At 39.7% G+C, this 21,021-nt stretch overlaps 2 protein-coding genes across 2 annotated transcripts in view; one reads left to right on the top strand and one right to left on the bottom strand.

The window, feature by feature from the left end:
• Window positions 1-1,454: 1,454 nt before the first annotated feature.
• On the bottom strand, window positions 1,455-19,361 carry LOC144684797 (fascin-like). The gene is made up of 6 exons (XM_078549029.1): window positions 18,836-19,361; window positions 16,379-16,660; window positions 13,368-13,486; window positions 7,718-7,874; window positions 4,450-4,623; window positions 1,455-1,660 (listed from the first exon to the last, which is right to left on the bottom strand). The coding sequence occupies exons 1-6, from the start codon at window positions 19,359-19,361 to the stop codon at window positions 1,455-1,457; spliced, it is 1,464 nt and encodes a 487-aa protein (XP_078405155.1).
• LOC144684798 (lysosomal membrane ascorbate-dependent ferrireductase CYB561A3-like) overlaps window positions 18,402-21,021 on the top strand; it is a 198,751-nt gene continuing 196,131 nt past the window's right edge. Inside the window, exon 1 of the mRNA XM_078549031.1 lies at window positions 18,402-18,414. The gene's annotated coding sequence lies outside the window, so the exon portion shown is untranslated. The remainder of the gene's footprint in view (window positions 18,415-21,021) is intronic.

Here is a 21,021-nt window from a genome sequence, read left to right as displayed (position 1 = left end):
GTTGATGCTTATTGAATTGATGATGCATGCTTTTACCTAACTGAACATGTACTACGTGTAGCACAATGTTATGGCCCTGAACTGGCTTGTCCAGTTGTATTTTAAAAAATGTATTTAATAAAACATCTATACAATTTGTATTTCTTTGAGAAAAACTAATTTCTTTCATCCCTTCTTGTCACACAGACATCTTCACAACGCATTTCCCCCTTATTTTCATTTTTCTAAACAATAATCACAAAAAATATTTAAAGAGAGCATTTTGGAATCCATTTTCCATTGTTTTGGACAATTAATTTAAATTTGCCAAAACCTTTTACAGGAATTAATGGACACTCATTTTTTTAAAAATTGCTATTTTCTGAAGGCAATTGTAGGTGCCTTGATTGGGATCGCCCATGTTAGAATAGAGAAAGGGTCAAACCTGGGACCTTGGTGGTCTTTATGGCTCAACTGCTGACTGTATAAGCTTTCTTGGGGAGTCCACTCTGTGTACCTCTAAACAAGAACTTGGACTTTGCAAAGCTGTGTTCGTGGTTATCTGGCTCCATCTCTAATTAGGTTATCAGTATAGCAGCTCAAGGTTTGTCCTCTTTCTGTTGACTCTCTTCTCGTTTCATAGCAATAACTTTCTCCACTCTCGCAACCTTATCTACTGTTTTGGCAATGATTTTACTCATTAAATTTGCTTTGGATTTATATCTTGAATGTACACAATCTACATTATTCAAACAATACAATGGAGGAATCACTAAATCTTGATCTCTTCCATGTCCTCTAATTAGAGAATGAAAATCTTGTTTCTTTCAGTTCTTAGAAGAAGCTTCTTCATAATGTTTGCAATTCCACTCCATACCTCCTATTTCTTGCCTTTAATGGATCTAACTATACTCCTTTATTGATCTCACTGTCTCACTTAGTCTGAAATGGAGCTCCCACATTTCTTGCATTGTCACTTCTAAAGCTAACTTCAATATTTTCGTTTTTTTTGTTGTTCCTCTAAACTTTGTTCTTTTTAAGCCAGCATTCTACACATTCTTCTTCCATTCATTTTGACTATGTTAAAATCATACCATCTCCTATTCTGATCATTCATTGGATCTCAAAACTGGAATTCCTTACTTCCCACCATCTATTCCTCTTACATTCTACAAACCGAAGCACAGTGTCATCTAATGATTTATTCACCTTCTTGCTTACTGTCTTGAGTGTTTGCGCATTTTGAACAATAAATCTTGATCTTTCATTTGGTTTCTCAATTTGAAAATTGTTATTCTAATCAACTGCAAATCAATTGCTACCCATCAAAATGGCTATCCAAAACTAAATATTATCAATAAATAGAGGAAGGGGTTTAAAGTATAATATATATAATTTATTCTAGCTATTCATATAGACTTATTCGGGGATTTAATGTGTTAGTTTTGATTCAAGATCAGATCTTCTAAAGTTGATCAATAAAGAAACATTGTGGCAGTCTTGGCATCTTCCCCTGTTGCTTTGAAGTCTCCGCTCTGTTGTGTTATCATGTATTTGCCATTTGGTGCCTTGAGGATAAGAACATTAGAACCAACCAGCTGGATAATGAAGTTGATTGGCTGCTCTCCAGTACCGCTGATGAAGCCATCTTTGTCCATTTCCCAGTACTTGTCTGTGGACACTGAACCAGAACATAAGGAGGCAAACAGAGATTAACCAGGGATTTACCAGAATTCGGATAAGAGAGGAGTTTTATTTTGAGCGTTTGGAAGGAAAAGTCCATGGGACTGGTGCAAGACAGGAACGCACACTTAAAAGGGCCGAGATAAACTGTTATAATTCTCAATAACCCTCAATAACGAGAGTGTATTCATTGGCTTCCTTTGGTCACCTCTTGATTGAATGTTTCATGTTGCACCTGCCTGAGGATTGCAGTATCCAACATTTCACCCTGATAAAAACAAAAAACTAAAAACAAAAAACTACTGCGGATACTATTTCTAGTTTTATTAGAGGGGGATGGTTTCAGCACAGCTATGAATTCTGGGATAGCCCAACCTTCACTGCCATCTCATACCTTAATTCACTTTCCAGCAACAAAAAACAAGATAGAGAGACTTGCAAATCCCAGAGAGGAAGATAAATATAGAACAAGGGATACGGTGAAATAGAGAAACAGAAGAGAGGAAAACAGGAATAAGAAAGAGGAGAGAGGAATACTGTAATGAAAATGAAATGATTTGGCTGTGGTATATATTCTTATTTCCAGTATTTCTAGAATGAAGATAATTTCTCTTTGAAATAACTTGAGAATGGAACATTTCATTAAACCAGTATGTTCATTGCTGGAACCAAATCAACTCTGATGAAACAGTGCCGTGAGTATGTTAATGGTGTCATTGGTACCTTATTTACCTGCTTGTAGTATCCTTAAAACAGTCAAATAAGATAATTGCTCAATAAATGAGAAATAAATTAGCCAATTTAAGTATTTCATCAGTTTCACTGGAAAGAACCGAGTCATAAATTTAAATCTAGCACACAGGAAGGATGGGTTATGGACCCCAGCCATCCGTTGTTTTAAATTGTGTGGATGTTTGACAGCAAATGTGAAAGATATATAAAGGTAAAATACTGTGGGTGCTGGAAATCTGAGATAAAAACACAAAATGCTGGAAATACGCAGCAGGTCTGGCAGCATCTGTGGAGAGAAAAACAGATGTCAAATAAATATATTTGATTCTCCTTGATCTTGATTGAACTTTGGAGAGGATGGAAATATATTTTGAACAGGTTTACTGGAGTTATTCCTGTGTTCCTGTATTGCAGCCAATGTGGATGTTCCACATAAATACTCCATGGTGGTTAAATTGAACCCCATGTACAGTTTAATGTTAAAGATGCTGGTGCAGATTTAGTATTAAGAGGTTTTGCAAATTATTTATTGCATATTTTGTTATTATTTTATATGTTTAAGTTCTACAATTAAATGGAATCTGATTTTTGTTTGGCACATTGATTTTGTTACTCTTTACCCCATCTTCTTAATAAATCTGATTTGTAGTTTATAGTCTAAGTCACACCATCTGATAGTTTAATCCTGCAACAACCAAAAAAGGCTCATGCCAAATCCAGAAAGTTATTACAAAGGTTGGATACCAGAGATTGTGATAATAGTGAATATTTGAAGTAATTTTCAATTATACTGCCCAGGTGGTAAAGCTGAAGGGAACAGATGCACACTGTTGCAGGACCCACCCGATTTTAGTCAAGGAGTAGTCGATCCTCCCCAGCTAGTCATTGCCCAGTTGGTGAATTTGAAAATAACTTCAATTGTGTACATAAGATCATACTCTGGTTGGTAATAAGTAAGAGCTCACTCATGAGAGTGGTCTTTGCCTTCAGCATGAGAGAAATATCTCGTAGAAGCCTAAAAATTTACCAAATATTTCAGTGCCATTTTGCTAACCACTGCAGCCAGTTTGAAAGATATGGTTTGGCTGTTTTTAGTTGAAAGGTACACAGTTCATGAGTGAAAATTTCAAGCATGGGATTTGGTTAAGCAATAGCGGCTCTGAGCTAAGAAGGGACAAAATTTTTATCTGTAGTTCTTGCTCATGTGTCCTTATGAATGGAGATGTCACCTTACACTCTTCACAGTCATGTGATCACTGGAGCAGAACTTGATTGACTAGGTGTGAGGAGTTAAACACAAAATGTCGGCTTAACCATAAGTTCAAAAGCCTCAAACAGGGAAAGCTTTTGGTGACCATTGACATCTGCCTTTATGAAATGTGGGATTGTGGGAAAATTCAGCTGACTATGTGTCATTTAAAAAGGAGTCAGTTAACTATCTTAACCCCTTTCAAAAGGTTTCACTAATAGGCAGTGACTTAGAGACTTGATAACAGGACCACTTTTAAAGAGAGAATCTAGCAATCAAGACTTGTCTTAAAATTGCATGTGAACTAATAATCAACTTTTCTTTGATGCTGAATCCCCTTTAAAACATTTTTTTATTTTCTCATCAGTCTTGATTAAATGGATTCCTCATCTCATGTACTCATGTGGCTGAGAGGGGAGATGGGTAACCCTGATGCACTGGGTGAGCACAGGATTGGGTTTGGATAGAATGGTTACAACACAGAAGGGCATTTGGCCCATTGTGTACATGCTGACTCTGTGTAGGAGGGATTCACCTAGTCCCACACGGTTGAATTGACTGCTGACATTAACTAGGCCGACATGTGAAGATTGGTTAGTTGGGTAAAGTACTAGAATTTGGCTCTCAAAACCATATTTCTGCAAGAATCACTTCAGGAGTGAACAGGAGGAAAGCTGGAAGAACCTTAATTGTCTCTGGGTTACAAAACAGCTCCAATTAAATCCAAGGTAAAATTATTTATTTTTCGAAGAGATAATTAGGGTTCTTTCAAAAGTGTTATTGCACTATATTGATGGTAAACTTACCGAGTTTGAATTGGTAGTAGCCATCTTCATCTGAAGTCATCCTACTTACTTCATACATGGGTCTATTGCCATCTAATCTTTGTGTCCCAGAACAAAATGCAACAAAGCCAAAATCACTTTGTAGTATTAGGAGAGGTCGGTTGGTAAGTTTTAGAATGAATTCTTGAGAATTATCTGTGAAACAACAGACCATGATATAACTACTGAAACTCACAGCTTAAATCCTCACGAGTCTCTTTATTCTGTTATTATCAGCTGCACAATTCTTAGTAGGGAGGCACCTAACTCAGAACATGGTAGACTACCATATATTTTTTGAAGTATTTGGATATTTCCTCTTTTATTGCTTCTATTTCTATCCCTTTTTCTTTAGCTCAACAGCCAAACAATCCTGTTCCCTGATCACAGGCCACCACAGCAGCTTTCCCAAATGTGCTAAGGCCTACCAGACTCCTGCTTCTCTTCTGTCTGATGTTAATTTCCCTTCCTTTTCCTTCCGCTTCTTTCATTTCATCCCCTGCACCCCTTGCCCATCCCACCTCACACACCCAAAACTGGAAGATACTGCAGCCACTCCTTGGCCCCAGCCTGATTGCTGCAGTAAAGATCAGGCTTTGATTGGAGTGGAATTCTATCGACATCATCGCTTCTTCACCATTACCCTTCACTCCACACCTGATGACGTTGATCAAGTCATGTAAAAACTTTCTCAAGATTAATACAGACAAGATGAAAGCCATCTTGTTAGTAATGAGGTTGATGAAAGTAGTCCTGTTGATGTTGCGTATGTGACCTTTTAAAAGGCATTTGATAGAGTACAACATAATAGATTTATTCGTAAAATTGAAGCAAAATCGCATGAACTGCATGGATGCAAAATTGGCTAAGACACAAAGAGCAGGGATTCAAGGTGAACGCCTGTTTTTCAGACTGGAGTGGTGTTCCCCAGGAGTTGGTGATGGTGCCACTGCTATTTTTTGGATATCTATTAATTTCAAGGCATAATTTCAAAGTTTGCAGATGATATGAAACTTGGAAACATAGTAAACAAATGAAGAGGATAATTAGACACTTAAGGAAAACATAGACAAAAGGTGAAATAGGCAGACACATAACAGGTAAAATTTAACACAGTGGGATGTAAAGTGATTACTTTTGACAAGTAGCATGAGAAGAGGCAAAAAACTAAATGGTACAATTTTAAAGTACAGAAACAGAGACCGGGTAGGTAAGTACATAAGGCTTTGAAAGTGCTAGGACAATTTAAAAAGGCTGTTAAAAAATATACGGGATCGTTGGCTTTATAAAAAGAGGTATAGATTACAAAAGCAAGAAATTACAATAAGCCTTTATGAAACACTGGTTAGGCCTAGTTGGAGTGTTGTGTGCAATTCTGGACATCACATTTTAGGAAGGATCTCAAGGTCTTAGAGGGTGCAAATTACTAGAATTATACCAAGTGTAAAAGACTTCAGTTACGTGAAGGGACTAGAGAAATGGTTGAGGGGAGATTTGATAGAGGTGCTGAAAATCATGAAGGGTTTTGCCAGAGTGTGTAATGAAAATCTGGTTCCAGTGTCAAGAAGGTCATTAACCAGAGGACACAGATTTAAGGTCATTGGCAAAAACAAAACAGAGGGAACATGAGGAAGACATTTTTGTTTTTACACAGTCAATTATTAGGATCTGGAATGTCCTGCCTGAATGGTGGAAGCAGATTCAATAATGACTTTCAAAAGAGAATTGAATAAATACTTGGAAAGGAAACATTTGCAGGGCTATGGGGAAAGAGCAGGGAAGTGGGACTAATTGGATAGACCTTTCAAAGAGCCAGCACAGGGTATGATGGGCCAATTGGCCTCCTTTGTTGTATCATTATGCTATGCTGTAAGCTGTACCTGAGGTATTGATTCCATCTCCATTCTCAGTGATTTGGTCAGTCTGAATCCAAATTTGGTGTTCAGCTTGTGCTTCAAACTCTACATCCAGTCTTTCACTATGATGATTAATGTCAATCTCCATATCATTGTCCACTTACCTACATCCCTCATTCACTCTCATGCCATTCAAAACCTTCACCTATGTTTGTCAACTCAAGACTTGATTTCTCCCAATGCCTTTCTCACTGGCTTCTTGAATTCCAACTTACATAAACTCAAACCTATTCAGAATTCTGTTGTCGCATCCCATCCCATGTGCTTGTCATTTCTGGCTCTCCAACCTGCACTGCACTGACTATGAAATTCTTGTAATAAAAACAGAAAATGCTGTAAATACTCAGCAGGTCAGCATCTGTGGAGAAAGAAACAGAATTAACAATTCATGGTCATAGACTTGTCATCAGAACAGTCATCAATCGGAAACGTTAACACTGTTTCTCTCTCCGCAGATGCTGCCTGACCTGCTGCATATTTCCAGCATTTTCTGTTTTTATTTCATATTTCCAGCATCCACAGTATTTTGTTTTTATATGAAATTCTTGTTCTTTATTTCAGATTGCTCCATGGTCTCCTTTGGCAGCCCTTTTCCTTAGCACACATCCTGTATTTATAACATTTGTCTGTGCCCCTTCCTCTCTCCCCGCTGTACTGTCAGTGAAAAGCTCCGCATTCTCAAACTCTCCTCCTAAATCCACCCCCTCCCCCACCTTGCTGCCTCTCCCAACCTTAAATCTACCTGTGCAACCACACCATTCATAGCTTCTGTCCCACCTACAGCCAAGTGTCTCCCAGTTTCCTGTAAAATATCTGATGAAAGACACTAAATCAGATTAGTGTTTTCAACTTGGAATTTGAGTCCGTTCCAAGTTCTCTATTACTGAATGTTATGTGAACAATCAACAGCCTTCCCCAGAGGACACAGAAATCCTCAGATTGTACTGGGCTTCACAAAGTTAATGCTGCAGCTTTTTTTTAAACAAGTGCTTAGAGATTCTTGAAAGTAGTGCTGCCAGTTTCCCATGATTAAAGCTCCAAATAACAGACAGTAGTTGTTTCTTAATTTATTTAGTCGCTGTCATATTTGCCCAGCTTCTACCACCCCATTTAGATCAATCAGCCAGCACAATGCATCACAAACTGGGAATCAAATCAAATCAAACTGCTGATGTGTATAATATTTTTTATTATCTTTATAATATTTGGAGCAGTATCTTTGCCCATTAGGCCAGCAGAAGAGCAACCTTACAACATTTATTAACTCACAAATGCATGGATGGACAAAGGAAAGGGTGTATGAGTGACTGAATGAAGAGTAAATTGTAACTCACCAGCTGTATAGTATCCCACCATGAGCTGACCAGTGGACTTTGTGGTGAGGAGTTTTCCATCTCCTGTTTTTATAACCACTTTAGGCCCATTGTACACAATATTAAACCAACAATCGTCAGTCAGAATTGGGCTCGCCACAATTATATTTTGAGGGCCCTTGAAGGTAAAAGAATAGAAATAGGCATTATGTGTAAAGGTCCAATTGAACACTTTCACTCCATTTTTAGAAACATTTTCACATCCAATCACCTGAAGGTACTGATTCACTCCTGGAGTGTGATTTCCTGGGCACTGACAACTCTTTCAATACCACTCTTAAGTGCCCATTCTTTGCCTGAGCCTGGACAGAGATTGGCAGGATTATTTGACATTATTGAACAAGCTTAATTTCATCCTTACCTGATGTTCACACATGGAAAATTCCAGCAGGAATCACTGGTTGGCTAGGGTAACTGAAGTAATCTCTGAACTCTAACTGCCCAGGTACCTTACATTACTGCTGGCATCTCTACTGATTGTATCACTGGTTTACTAATTACTCCTGGCAGGCTCCCAATGAACCACCAGGGGCTTCCCATAATTAGTTATTCTTTTTGAGTTTTTGGTATGGAATCAGTTCATCGCTGAGTGCTCACAGATATCTGCTGCTTCCACAACTATGTAAAAAGCCACAATTGACTTTTAAAGGAAAACACACAAAAATTAGTGAAGTTACTACTGTGGAGGTGCTCTTAGGAAAAACATGTTTGCTGATGCAACAGGTGAGGTGCGAATCAAAGATGGCTATCAATTCTTTAAAACTTATTTAACAGTACGCTGTGTGCTGTGAGCGACTGAGTGATTATCGCAAAAGTAACAGGAGAAGGATGCTACCAATCCTGAGCTTGGGGAAAGCAAATGGCTTTATCCTCTGACTCAATCCTAAAATCGTAGAATGTGGCCTCTTTCGACTTCAATTTGAGAAGTCCTCCTCCCATGCAGGTATCCTCCCTCCTGTTGTGTGCCACCTTGTACCGCAAACAAAAAAGGAATGTTGAGCTGTTAGAAGTGTTGGTATCACATTCAATGGTGTCCAAGGGCCCATCCAGATGTTCCTTAATTTATGTGAACAAATAAACGTGGAGCATACACTGGGTTTTAACAGTAGAATTACTTGCATGTCAATCTTAAAAGTGTAAATGTACAAGTGTGCAGCTACAAAGTATGTCCTGCTGTAGTATGGCCATACATACATACATACATATGGACATATGTACATATGAACATACGAATCAGGAGCAGGAGTAGGCCACTCAGCCCCTTGACTCTGCTCCGCCATTCAATAAGATCATGGCTGATCAGAATGTAATCTCAACCCCACATTTCTGCCTACCCCCAACAACCTTACACCCCCTTGTTATTCAAGAATCTATCTGGCTCTGCCTTAAAAATATTCAGACTCTACTTCCACTGCCTTTTGAGAAAGAGAGTTCCAAGGACTCTCAACCCTCTGAGAGAAAAAATTTCTCCTCCTGTCTTAAATGAGTGACCCCTTATTTTTTAAGCAGTGACCCCTAGTTCTAGATTCGAGCCCGCCGACAATTAAGAGGGCTATTAAGCCCATTAATCAATTAATTAAGCAGTATTTTCCGCTGCCTGTCCAACCTTACGGTTGGTGGGCATGCGAATCGGCCAAGCGGCCTTTGGATTTTTTAGGAAACCTCATCCACAGGCGGGATGAGGTTTCCAACAGTAATTTTTTTAAAAATAAAAAATTTTAAACATAGTTTTTAATATGTCACATGTGGGGACATATTTCCCTTATTTTTAAAATCTTTATTTTTGATTGTAAAATTCTTCAGCTCCCTGAGGCAGCTCTGTGCCTTCTAGGAGCTTTCAGTGCATGTTCCCTGCGCATGCACAGACTTTAGCGCTCGCACTCCTCCCGCCTCTGCCCCCCCCCCCCCCCCCCCACCCTGCCAGCGCTGAGGTTCTCAGCGCCTGTTTCATGCTGGCTGGACGTTAATTGGCCAGCCAACATGAAATCGCGGTCAGGGCCCGATCGCAGGCAGCATGAACTGTTTCCCAGCCGCTCCCGGGCCTGCCCGCTGCGCCCACCCAACGAATGGAAAATTCTGGCCTATGTCACTTTGTAGCCTCCTTATGTCCTCTTCACAATTTACTTTCCTACCTATCTTTGTGTCGTCAGCAAATTTAGCAATCATTCCTTCAGTCCCTTCATCCAAGTCATTTATATAAATTGTAAAATGTTGAGGCCCCAGCACTGATCTCTGTGGCACACCACTTGTCACATCCTGCCATCAGAAAAAGACCCATTTATGCCAACTCTCTGCTCCTTGTTAGCTAGCCAATCTTCTATCCATGCCAATATGTTACCCCCTACACCATGAGCATTTATTTTCTGCAATAACTTTTGATGTGGCACTTTATCAAATGCTTTCCAGAAATCTAAGTTCAGTACATCCACCAGTTCCCCTTTATCCATAGCACATGCGCCTCCTTCAAAGAACTCCAATAAATTGGTTAAACATGATTTCCCTTTTACAAAACCACGTTGAATCTGCCTTGGATTTTTCTACGTGCCTTGCTATAACATCTTTAATAATAGCTTCTTACATTTTCCCTATGACAGATATTAGGCTAACTGGCCTTTTTCCTGCTTTCTGTCTCCCTGCCTTTTTGAATAAAGGAGTTATATTTGCTATTTTCCAATCTAACGGAACCTTCCCTGAATCTAGGGAATTTTGGAAAAATAAACCCAGTGCATCAACTATCTCACTAGCCACTTCTTTCAAGACCTTGGGGTGAAGTCCATCTGGACCTGGGGATTTGTCAGCCCGCAGCCCCAATAATTTGCTCAATACCACTTCCCTGGTGATTGTAATTTTCCCAAATTCCTCCCTCCTTTCCATTTCCTGATTTACAGCTATTTCCAGGATGTTACTTGTCCTCTATAGTGAAGACCGAAGCAAAATACATGTTCAATTCATCCATCTCCCTACTTTCCATTATCAATTTCCCAGACTTTATAGGACCAATGCTCACTTTGTTAATTCTTTTCTTACTTAACAATCTATAGAAACTCTTACTATCTGTCTTTATATTACTAGCTAGCTTTCTCTCATACTCTAACTTTCCCTCCTTATTAATCTTTTTCTCATTCTTTGCTGTTCTTTATATTCTTTCCAATGTTCTGACCTGCCACCTGTCTTTGCGCAGTTATATGCTTTTACATGTTAAGCAACTAAACAGCTGTAAGGTTATCTGAGTGCTTTGTATGGGACAGCAATCATTGTGTAACAGGTTGTGATTATTTAAAGGCAAACCATGTCTGACTAATTTAACCAAGTTACTTGATGAAGTAATAGAAGGTTGATAATAGATAGTGCAGTAGATATTGTATGTGTAGACTTTCAAAAAGTATTTGATAAAATACCACATAACATACCTGTTTGGAAAAGAGAACTCAGGGTATTAAAGGAATGGTGGTAGCTTGGGTATGTAATTGACTAAGGGATAGGAGGCAGAGAGTAATGGTGAATGGATGTTCTCTGACTAGAGTGAAGTTTGCAATGGGATCCTCCAGGGATCAGTATTAGGACCATTGCTTTTCTTGTTACATACAGACAACCTAGATGTGGGTATAGGGTGTACAATTTTGGAGTTTGTGAATGATACAACACTTGGCAAAGTAGTAGATAATGAGCAGGATAGCAGCAGACTTCAGGAGGACATGGAAAGACTTGTGAAATGGGCAGACAGATGGCAGATGCTGTTTAATGCAGTTAAGTATAAAGTGATGCACTTTGGGAGACACAACACGGAGAGGCAGTATAATTTAATTGATATTATTTTGTGGAGGGTGCAAGAGCATAGGAACCTGGGAATGCATACTTACAAATCTTTGAAGATGGTAGGGCAAATTGATAAGGTGATGAATAAAGTACTTTGGGACCCTTGGCTTGTAAATAGGGAAATTGAATATAAAAGCAAGGAAGTTACAACTTCCTTTACAACTCACTGATAAGACCTCAGCTGGAGTATTGTGTATAATTCTGGATAACACACTTCAGGAACGATGTCATGACCTTGGAGAAGGTTTACCAGGATGATATCAGGAATGAGGGACCTCAGATATGTGGAGGGTTTGGAAAAGCTGGGATTGTTTTTCTTGAAGCAGAGAAGGTTAAAGGGAGATTTAATAAAGGTATTCATAATCGTTAAGAGTTTTGATAGAGCAAGTAGGAACAATTATTTCTGCTGGCAAGTGAGTCAGTAACCAGAGCTCAAACATTTAAAACAATTTGTTTAAAAGACTGGGAGAGGAAATGGGAAGAAAGTTTTTCACACAGGGTTGCTAACATCTCAAACTCACAACCTGGAAGGATGGTAGACACAAATTCCATCGGAACTTTGAAAAGGGAATTGGATATGTACTTGAAACTGTACTGTGTCCTTTAACCTTAGCTTGGCAGATTTTCTCAGGTTGACAGTTACAGATGAGAAATCCTTTGAGTGTTGGAGAGGACATTCACTCTTTCCACCATTTCTTCCCATTACATTGCACTGTTTTCCTGTGGGGAGGTTGGACTGGAGTGCCAAACAAGGCACCCTCTCATTTCAACCACTTTCTGCAGCAGCATCTTTACTTCTGCATCTGTGACGCAAGGCGTTCTTTGCAGGTGCTGCTCCATAAATTCATCAGAAATGATTTTTGTACTGTCCACTATTTTGTGTTTCCAAAAGGACACTTACCTTTAAATTGCTGCTGCAATCCCTTTAAATAGCTGTGGCAGTTCAAGAAGATATGCCCTACTTTGCAAGCTTCCGGCAGTAGATATTGAACTCCTATTGGACTCATACATTATAACAGTGACAAACAGTTCAGAAGTACTTAATTGGCTATAAAGTGCTTTGTGGTGCCCTGAGTTCTAAATAAAGGTAAATCTCTTTTTCTAACTAATGAGAGTTGACTGAAAGCTTTGCTTGAAATGGTATATTTATATGATACACTATGGCTGGCATACTGACAGTGGAAAATCCTTCCTTCTAAGGGAGGTAGAGGTTGAGAGGTTTAGGAAGTGCATTGCAGAGCTTAGGGCCTCAGCAACTGAAGGCACAGCTACCAATAATGGAACAAAGAAAATTGTGGATGCTCAAGATGCCAGAGTTAGAGGAATGCAGAGATCTCAAGGGCTGTAAGGCTGGTGGAGATTACAGCGATAGAGAGAGTGAGGCCATTGAGAGTTTTGAAATAATGATAAGAATTTTAAAATTGTGGCATTGCTGAACTGTGACCCAGTATAGGTCAACGAGCACAAGGATAATGGATGAATGGGACTTGGTGCAAGTTAGGACATGAGATGTAGTTCCTTTGCATTGTCCATCTCAGTAACTCCTCCTAGCTAGCACCGAAGGGTAATTATTGTCTCTGCATATCAGTTCAGCTATCTTACACTGTTGGGCTAACACATTGATATATTTACCAGACCTGGTAAGCTCCATAATTTTATGATTTAAAATCACAGTAATAAGTCACATCAACGTCCCCCACTTATACTAAGTTTCAGTGCATTCCATAACTACTCTACTCCATAACATCAAGATTCCTGAGTTAGTCAGTTGAAAACATCTGTGTTAATTACTCACCACTGCAAGGTAGTCCTTTGAAATACCACGGAAGCAAGCTTTCCTAGTTGTGTTATTGATGATAATCTGAAAGATCTCAGAGTCTGTCACTTGTGACTGGTGTACGCAGACATCTGCACCTAACAAAGAGATACAACAGTACTCCACTGAAAATTAACATGTTGTGATGTGTATCCAATTTTAAAATTATGAAATTTCTTCATTTTCTCACTAATTTTCTCTGTTGCCTTCCTCAGGGCATTGACTCATTCTTGGAACACAAGTTCAATGCAGCTTGTTGTTCATGTGCAAGCTTTGACAATAATCAATGGGTTATTTGATGGGGACCTTCGCAGCCAAACCCCAATTGAAGTTTGCATACGGGCACACATACACTTCTAGGGATCCCTAGATCATGATCAGCAATGTGAACCCTGGTTATTTTTTCCTCCCCAAGCACAAGTTCAATTGCAGCACTCCTACTGCTGTTCTGGTTGAGGTCAGTTTATTTTATGTAGACCTGGGATTAAACCAGGGATTTTCTTGATGTTAGGGCTCAGCTATTCACTGTATAAATCCAACCAGTACTTCGACACAGATCACAATGGCTTCATCGACACTGGATCAAAATCTGGGAATTTTCTATTGAACAACATTGTGGAAGCACCATCAGCAAAAGTAGTTTAAGAATGAAGTCCACTTTCTCAGGTATTTAGAGTTATAAAAGATTTGGGAAAATTGACTGTAAGTAACCTTCTCAACCATGTATAGAATTTAAGCAAAAGGGGGCATATTTACAAATTAAAGACAATGAAAGAAAATAAGAAATACAGGAGAACTGTTTTTTCAAAATCAGTGGTAAAAGTTTGTGGAACAGATTGTTAGCACAGGTCGAATAAGAAACCTTAGTGGATTTCAAGGAGTAAGGAGACCAGTTCTCCTGAACAAATGGAATTGAGGTATATTAGAAATGAACCAAGGGAATACTTTAGATAGGTGGGCTATATGGGCCAAAGATCTTCTCATCCCTGAAACTGTTACTATGGGCTGGAATTTTACTTGGGAGGTGGCGAGGGAGTACAAGTGCTGGATTGAGATCGGGGAACCCAAAAGAACGGGTGTCTCTCAGGCCATGCCGAATTTAAGAGATCAGAGGTCAATGGAAGTGTTGGGTATGGGAGTTGCGGGAGATTGGAGGCCTGAGAGGTCAGATGTTGGATATTGTGTAGGGGATTGGGAGTGGGGAAGTGGGGTTTCGTGTGGTAAGAGATCAGTGGCCGAGTAAGGGGTGTGGGTGAAGTCAGAGGCTGGCAGGATCACAGGCCAGGGTGGAGGGAGGCATGGGACATCACAGGTCTAATAGGGGACGTTGGGGGAGATTGAAAGGGTCTGAGGTTGGGGGATGGGTGGCGAGGCAGATCAGTGGAAAGGCATTTACCTTCTGGATCAAGCAGTCCTCACCTTTCTTTAGTTACTGGTTTCCCGGGAGACAAAAGTCCAGCTGGCCAGAGTTCAATTTGAAATTGTGGACCATTATGAGGATGCCAGGGTCATTATAATATTTAAATTTCCAACCCACCTCCTGGGCCAAGTTGGTTGCCTACTCCCCTCCCACCTGGGAGAGGGCAGGTTGAAGTTGGGATTCAGATTTTTTAATACTTGAACCTTCCACCTGAGCCAAACCCATCCATTTTTTGGCATTAAAATTTCCCTATCTTTCTAATGAGTTAATTAGTCAGAGGGGGACCCCAGAGTTAGGCCCCCTCCAACAAGAAGCACTCTCTACAGATGTATTTGTAGCAATAGTAAGTGAGGACCCAGCTGCTCTGTCATTAGCCATTCCTAGTTCAGGACACAACTTTGGCTACTTGGAAGCATGTGACTCACGATGGACAATAAAGGTAGCCTTACCAGCATCAACAACATCCTATGAAGACATATATTACAAAAAATATCTTGGCACAGATTTTTGTCAAGTGCTTCACTTTTGTTCTCATTCTATTCTTGCACCTTTTCCCACCCCCTCAAATGATTGTACAACATTTGTATTTGGAGCAAAGCAACTTTTTGACTACATAGCAGGTTGGTCAGTTGAATCAGTGTTAAATGTGTTGCATTGTTACAATGGCAGGCTTTGCTTCAGAGAGAAATGAAAATGTGAAGGGATAGAAGGAAGAGGGAAAACTGGGAGCGAGAAAGTGGGATGCTGAGGGCATAGAAATGAGGATAAAGAGAAGAGAAATAAGAAATAATAGAGAAACAGCAAAAAATTAGGAAAAAAGCCAGTCTGTGTCATATTTTGGGTTTTTTTTCAGTTTTCCACGAATTAATTTGGAAAACAAAGTTAGTCTTTTGGTAGTACAGAACTTGAGTACGTGTATGAAAGACATGAATACCCTGTTCAGGTCACAAGTGTATATCATTGTTACATCCTTGGATGACTTTGTAGTGTAAGTGGATATAGGACAGTGAGAGTCAATTCCCACTCAGACTGCTTATGGGAGTGAAAGGCACCACTGAATCTAACCAAGTACCTAGGCCAGACTCAAAGTTGTTATAGCGAGTGAGGTTATTGAAAACTTCAGATCAGGTAGGTGAGGACTTCCTAAGGACCTCAGACAGGAAGCATTCTCTACAGATATAATGGCAGTGATAGTAAGTGAGGATCCATCTGCTCTGCCATTAACAATTGCTGATTTAGGACATTGCTTGGCTACAAGGAAGCATACCTGTTCTTAGTACTATCAGAAACACTTTGACCCCTAGAAAAGGCAGAATGGTCAGATTTGGTGCAACAATTTCTACACCTGAAAAATTAACTTGCACAAATGTTAACTAATCTGCTGAATGTTTCCATCATTTCTGGCTTTTATTTCAGATTTCCAGAATTTGCGATTTTCTGTTCTGTTGGTATAACAGGAGGTAGGATGTTAAGCTTACATTTGGTGGTGAAACCAAAATTGTCAATATTCTGATAACATCTAAGTTTACTAAAGCTGTTCTGGTGTCACTTGATGCATTTTGCTTCTTACCTGGTTTAAGACTGACATATTTGCTGTTGAGTATTGATCTGATGGTGACTTGCCCAGGGCTTGGGTCAGGAGAGAAAAATTCATCCAGGCTGGGTCTGTCAGTTTTGATGGTTCTAATGTAGCTGTCTCGTCCAGTCAAAAATCTTCCTTCATTGTCCTTTAAGCAAATCATTCCACACCTTATCTCTGGGATGTACAAGGTCCGCGATGACTGACAGGGCTCAAGTTTCCCATTCCAGGCAATAAGATCTCCGCTACTTGTCCTTATGCTATATTTCTTCTCTTTAGGAACAAAATGAAATGAAACTTTTTATATCACATCATGTTAATGTTATAAAAGATTTACAACTCTTTCTAAGGAGGAAAAGTAAAAAGTTTCATGGACCTGCTGTAGCCATTTTCACAGAATTATGTTATTGTTGTCATTATAACCCTCCTCTCAAAACCTACACTTGACCGTTCTGCCCTTGCAAACTACTGCCCCATCCCCAATCTCCTTTTCCTCTCCAAAGTCCTCGAATGTGACATCTCCCAAATCCATGTCCATCTTTCCCGCAGCCCCATGTTTGAATCTCTCCAATCGGGCTTCCAGCCCTACCATAACACAAACAAGGCTCATCAAAGTCACAAATTAGAACTAAAGTGACTATGGCTATAATGCACTATCCTTCCTCCCCCTTCCTCAACTGTCTGCAGCTTTTTGTGACCACAGCATTATTTCATCACCTCTCTTCCATTGTCTGGTTGAGTGGGATTGCTCTTGTCCACTTCCCAGTCATATCCAGAGAATCATCTGCAATGGCTTCTCTTCCTGCTTCATCGCCATTACTTCTGGAATCCATAAGGATCTATCTTCGTCTCATTCCTATTTCTATTTGCATTTTGTCCATCTGCTGCTCATTGGTTACCTCCTGACTCAACTATTCCAGCACTCTCTTGGCTGGTCTCTCATCTTCCAGTCTTCATAAACTTCACCTAAAGCTCTGCTGCCTGTATCCTAATTCACACTAAGTCCTGTTCATCCATCACTCCTGTGGTCACACACCTTTGGCTCCAGTGAGCAACATCTCAAATTTAACTTTTCCTCAAATTTCACCATGGCCTTGCTCTTCCCTTTCTCTGTAACCTCCTTTAGCCTACAACTCACCGAACTCCCTGTTCCTTCAGTTCTGGCTTCTCTCTTCTTTAAGAAGCTCCTTAAAATCTATTTCTTCAACCAAGCTCTTGGTCAGCTTTCCTATATATATGTGGCACGGTGTCTAATTTTGCATGACATTGCTCCTGAGAAAAGCCTTGTATTATGTTAAAAGTGCTATGTAAATGCAAGTTGTTGTTGTTGACCATAAACATGGCAGCAGATGGAGTGTTACAAATGGTTTCATTTCCTCTGGTCCAGGATTCCAGCTTTATTTCTCCTGGTGGAAAGCCCTGAGGTGTCAATGTCAGGCCAATGCACCCCATCATTGAATGCCTTTCTAACACTCATGCTATAAACTTGCAGGTGAAGAATGGCACTTTATTGCAAGGGGATGGAGTATAAAAGTAGGGAAATCTTGTTACAATTGTACAGAGCATTGGTGAGACCACACCTGGAGTATTGTGTAAAGCTTTGGTCTCCTTATTTAAGAAAAGATATACTTGCATTGGAGGGAGTTCAGAAAGGGTTCTATAGGTTGATTCCCGGGATGAAAGGGTTATCTTATGAGGAAAGAGTAGGCATGGCCTATACTCATGGGAGTTTAGCAGGATGAGAAGTGATCTTATTGAAACATTTAAGATTCTGAGGGGACTTGACAGGGTAGATGCTGAGAGAAATGTGGGGTAATCTAGATCATTGTTTCAAAATAAGGGATCTCCCATTGAAGACAGAGATGAGGAGAAAGTTCTTCTCTCAGAGGGTTGTAAAATTTTGTAATTCACCCCAGAGAGCAGTGGAGGCTGGATCATTGAATATATTTAAGGTTGAGTTAGACAGATTTTTGATCTTCAGGGATGTTAAAGGTGATGAAGTGCTGGCAGGAAAGTGGAATTCAAGCCACAATCAAATCAGCCATGATCATATTAAATGGTGGAGCAGGCTCAAAAGGCTAAATGGCCTACTCTTGCTCCTACTTCTTATGTTCTTATGTGGAATTGTGGCCTTGCAAAGAAGTTAGCAACCACAGGAGATTAAGGGAGAAAATTAGAAGGAAAATATTTATGCTTAAACACTATTGCCTGAAATTCTACCTTCTTGACTTCAAGCAGGCTACATTGTTGGACATATCACTGGGGATGTACAGAGGCTATGACAGAGAGAACTGTTTTAGCAGGTCATTTAAGCTCTGCTTCACTTATACATCTCCCATCAATCAGAGTTGCAATGGCAGAAAGCTGGAGGAAATTGGGGCAAATATACAATACAGGCAGGGTCTTAAGTGTATAAAATCAGCTTTAAAGATCGATTGTCCCTTGTACCTTTGAAGTTAAACATGAGCGTCATAACACAATCTTGGCCCCAGGGCAATTCGCTGTCACATTGTACTGCATTCTCACTGGTATCGTACCGCAGGTATTTCTTCTTGCCTTGGTTGAACATGCTGATGTTGGGATGGATGGCTAGATGCAGCACCCATTTCTCACTTTCTGAGATTGCCTGAGCAAAGCAAGTGATATTGTCTTCTGCTCCTCCCAAGTACCGTTTGGTTTCCTCAGACTGGAAGGAGACCTTGCCATCTGGATGTGTGATCATTACAAACTTATTATAAGGATTGGGAACCTCCCGATCACAGGTTATTTTCCCATTATTATCTCCAGCTAAGTATCTCCTCAGAGAGCTCCTGATGTGGACCATGGGGGAGTTTTCCTTCAAAAACTCTATGGTCCAGATCTGTTTAATCTTCAAGATGGTACTGGTAGCATTCACTCTGAAATTGAAATTCTCTGCTGTCAAGTATTTCTGGGCTGAGTTGATCAGACCAACTGGAAGCATCCTGTAAACCATCTTCCCTTGTTGATACTTTAAGCTGCAAGTGTTTCCAGCACAGTTTGTACCTCTGTGACATCATCAGTATACTGGAGCAGGGTAACTGTGACATAATGTATCTTTGTGACATCAGGAAAAATCACTGTGAACATAGTGAATGAAATAAAGACAAAGGATGTGGCTTGGGCAGCTTTACGTGACAAACTCACTATCACTAAGCAAGTATTTCCAATTTCCATTTCCCAATTCCATAAATAAAGATTCTGCAAACAAGGAAATTGATTTTGTGTATACTAACCGATTCACGCTGTTTGCCACACACTTGGAACAGTTTCTCCAAGAAAGTTGAAATTATTCTCGTGCTACCACATAGGGCAAAGGAGAGAGAAAAAAGCTCAAACCTTCCAGAGAAAATCATATTTGGCTCCAATGTCCAACAGAATCATGCATTACATGAAAAAAAATCACATATGGCTGCCAGATACCAAAAATGGGCACATGAAACAACAAAATAGCTGACTAAAGAACAAATTGCTGGACCCAAGAAGCAAGAGATAATTTGATTCTAATCGAAAATTAATTCCCAAGTAATTTTTTTCCCCAGTTTCCTTGCTTGTTCTGCTACCCACAAAAAAGAAAATTGCCAGCTGCTGTCATACATAAGAGAAATATGTACTCTTCTATCAGAAGTTCAATTTTTAGTCTTTCAATTATTTAATCTTAATTAATTTGTTGAGAAATTAAATACCAATTCTATTTGACTCTATTTCTTCTCTCCCTGAGATATTTAGTCACTTTCTTGTGCTTCATCAAAAGTAGCCCTTTTATATAAGAGCTTCAATAGTGAATGGTAACAGGCTATTCCAACACTTTGGGCATCATAGACTCAATTTTATTCTCATTTGATATTCACACATGAGCATAGGTTTCTCTTCCCTGAACCAACGATGCTGAAGTCAATTACAGTGCTTCCCTTGGGGTCTTTCTCAAGAAAGGAAGAGTAGCTGTGGATTTACAATGTATGTGGATTTCCAAAAAACCTTCAACATGATAATAATGGTCAAATGTGATAAAAGCGGAATGTTACCTGTACTATGTTTAATAAGTTAGTTGTTAAAATATTTACAGTAAAAATGTGTTGTGTTTTGATGAATATGAAGCAACATTGTCACAGGAACACCATGTGCAGTTAGGAGTTCTACTAGTTTGATGGTCATTACAGAACAATTCAATTTTTAATTCCATCAAAATGTTGGAATTAATTAATTTGAGAATTAATTAATCCAGAGATGTGAGCAAGGTCAGAAGGAGAACAGATTGTAAACTATTGTAAGCACACCTTTACTGAGCCAATTATTGAAAGTTTGACTTTTAACTTTTTTTTCTGACACACTGGTTTCAATTCTCAAGCGGTGGGCAGGTGAGAAGGGTGCGGGGGAGCCCAGTGGGAGGTGGCAACTTGGAGGCCCCACCATTCTCAAAGAAGTGTCTCATTTAAATAAAACTAAGAGTCTCCCCTAATAACTGGTCAGATTGATTACCTGATGGTGAGAATTGTGTCTGGAGGTCTGAGGAAACAGAAAACTGTTGGCAGTGATCAAGAGGAGTAAGAAGCCTTTTGGTCACAATTAGGGGTCCACAAAAGGAGAAGGGGCAAGGGGTGAATCTTTTGGCCACC

This window comes from Cetorhinus maximus, chromosome 9 (assembly GCF_964194155.1).
Source record: "Cetorhinus maximus chromosome 9, sCetMax3.hap1.1, whole genome shotgun sequence".
NCBI classification, from domain to species: Eukaryota; Metazoa; Chordata; class Chondrichthyes; order Lamniformes; family Cetorhinidae; genus Cetorhinus; species Cetorhinus maximus.
This window is presented reverse-complemented; position numbering and strand designations above follow the sequence as displayed.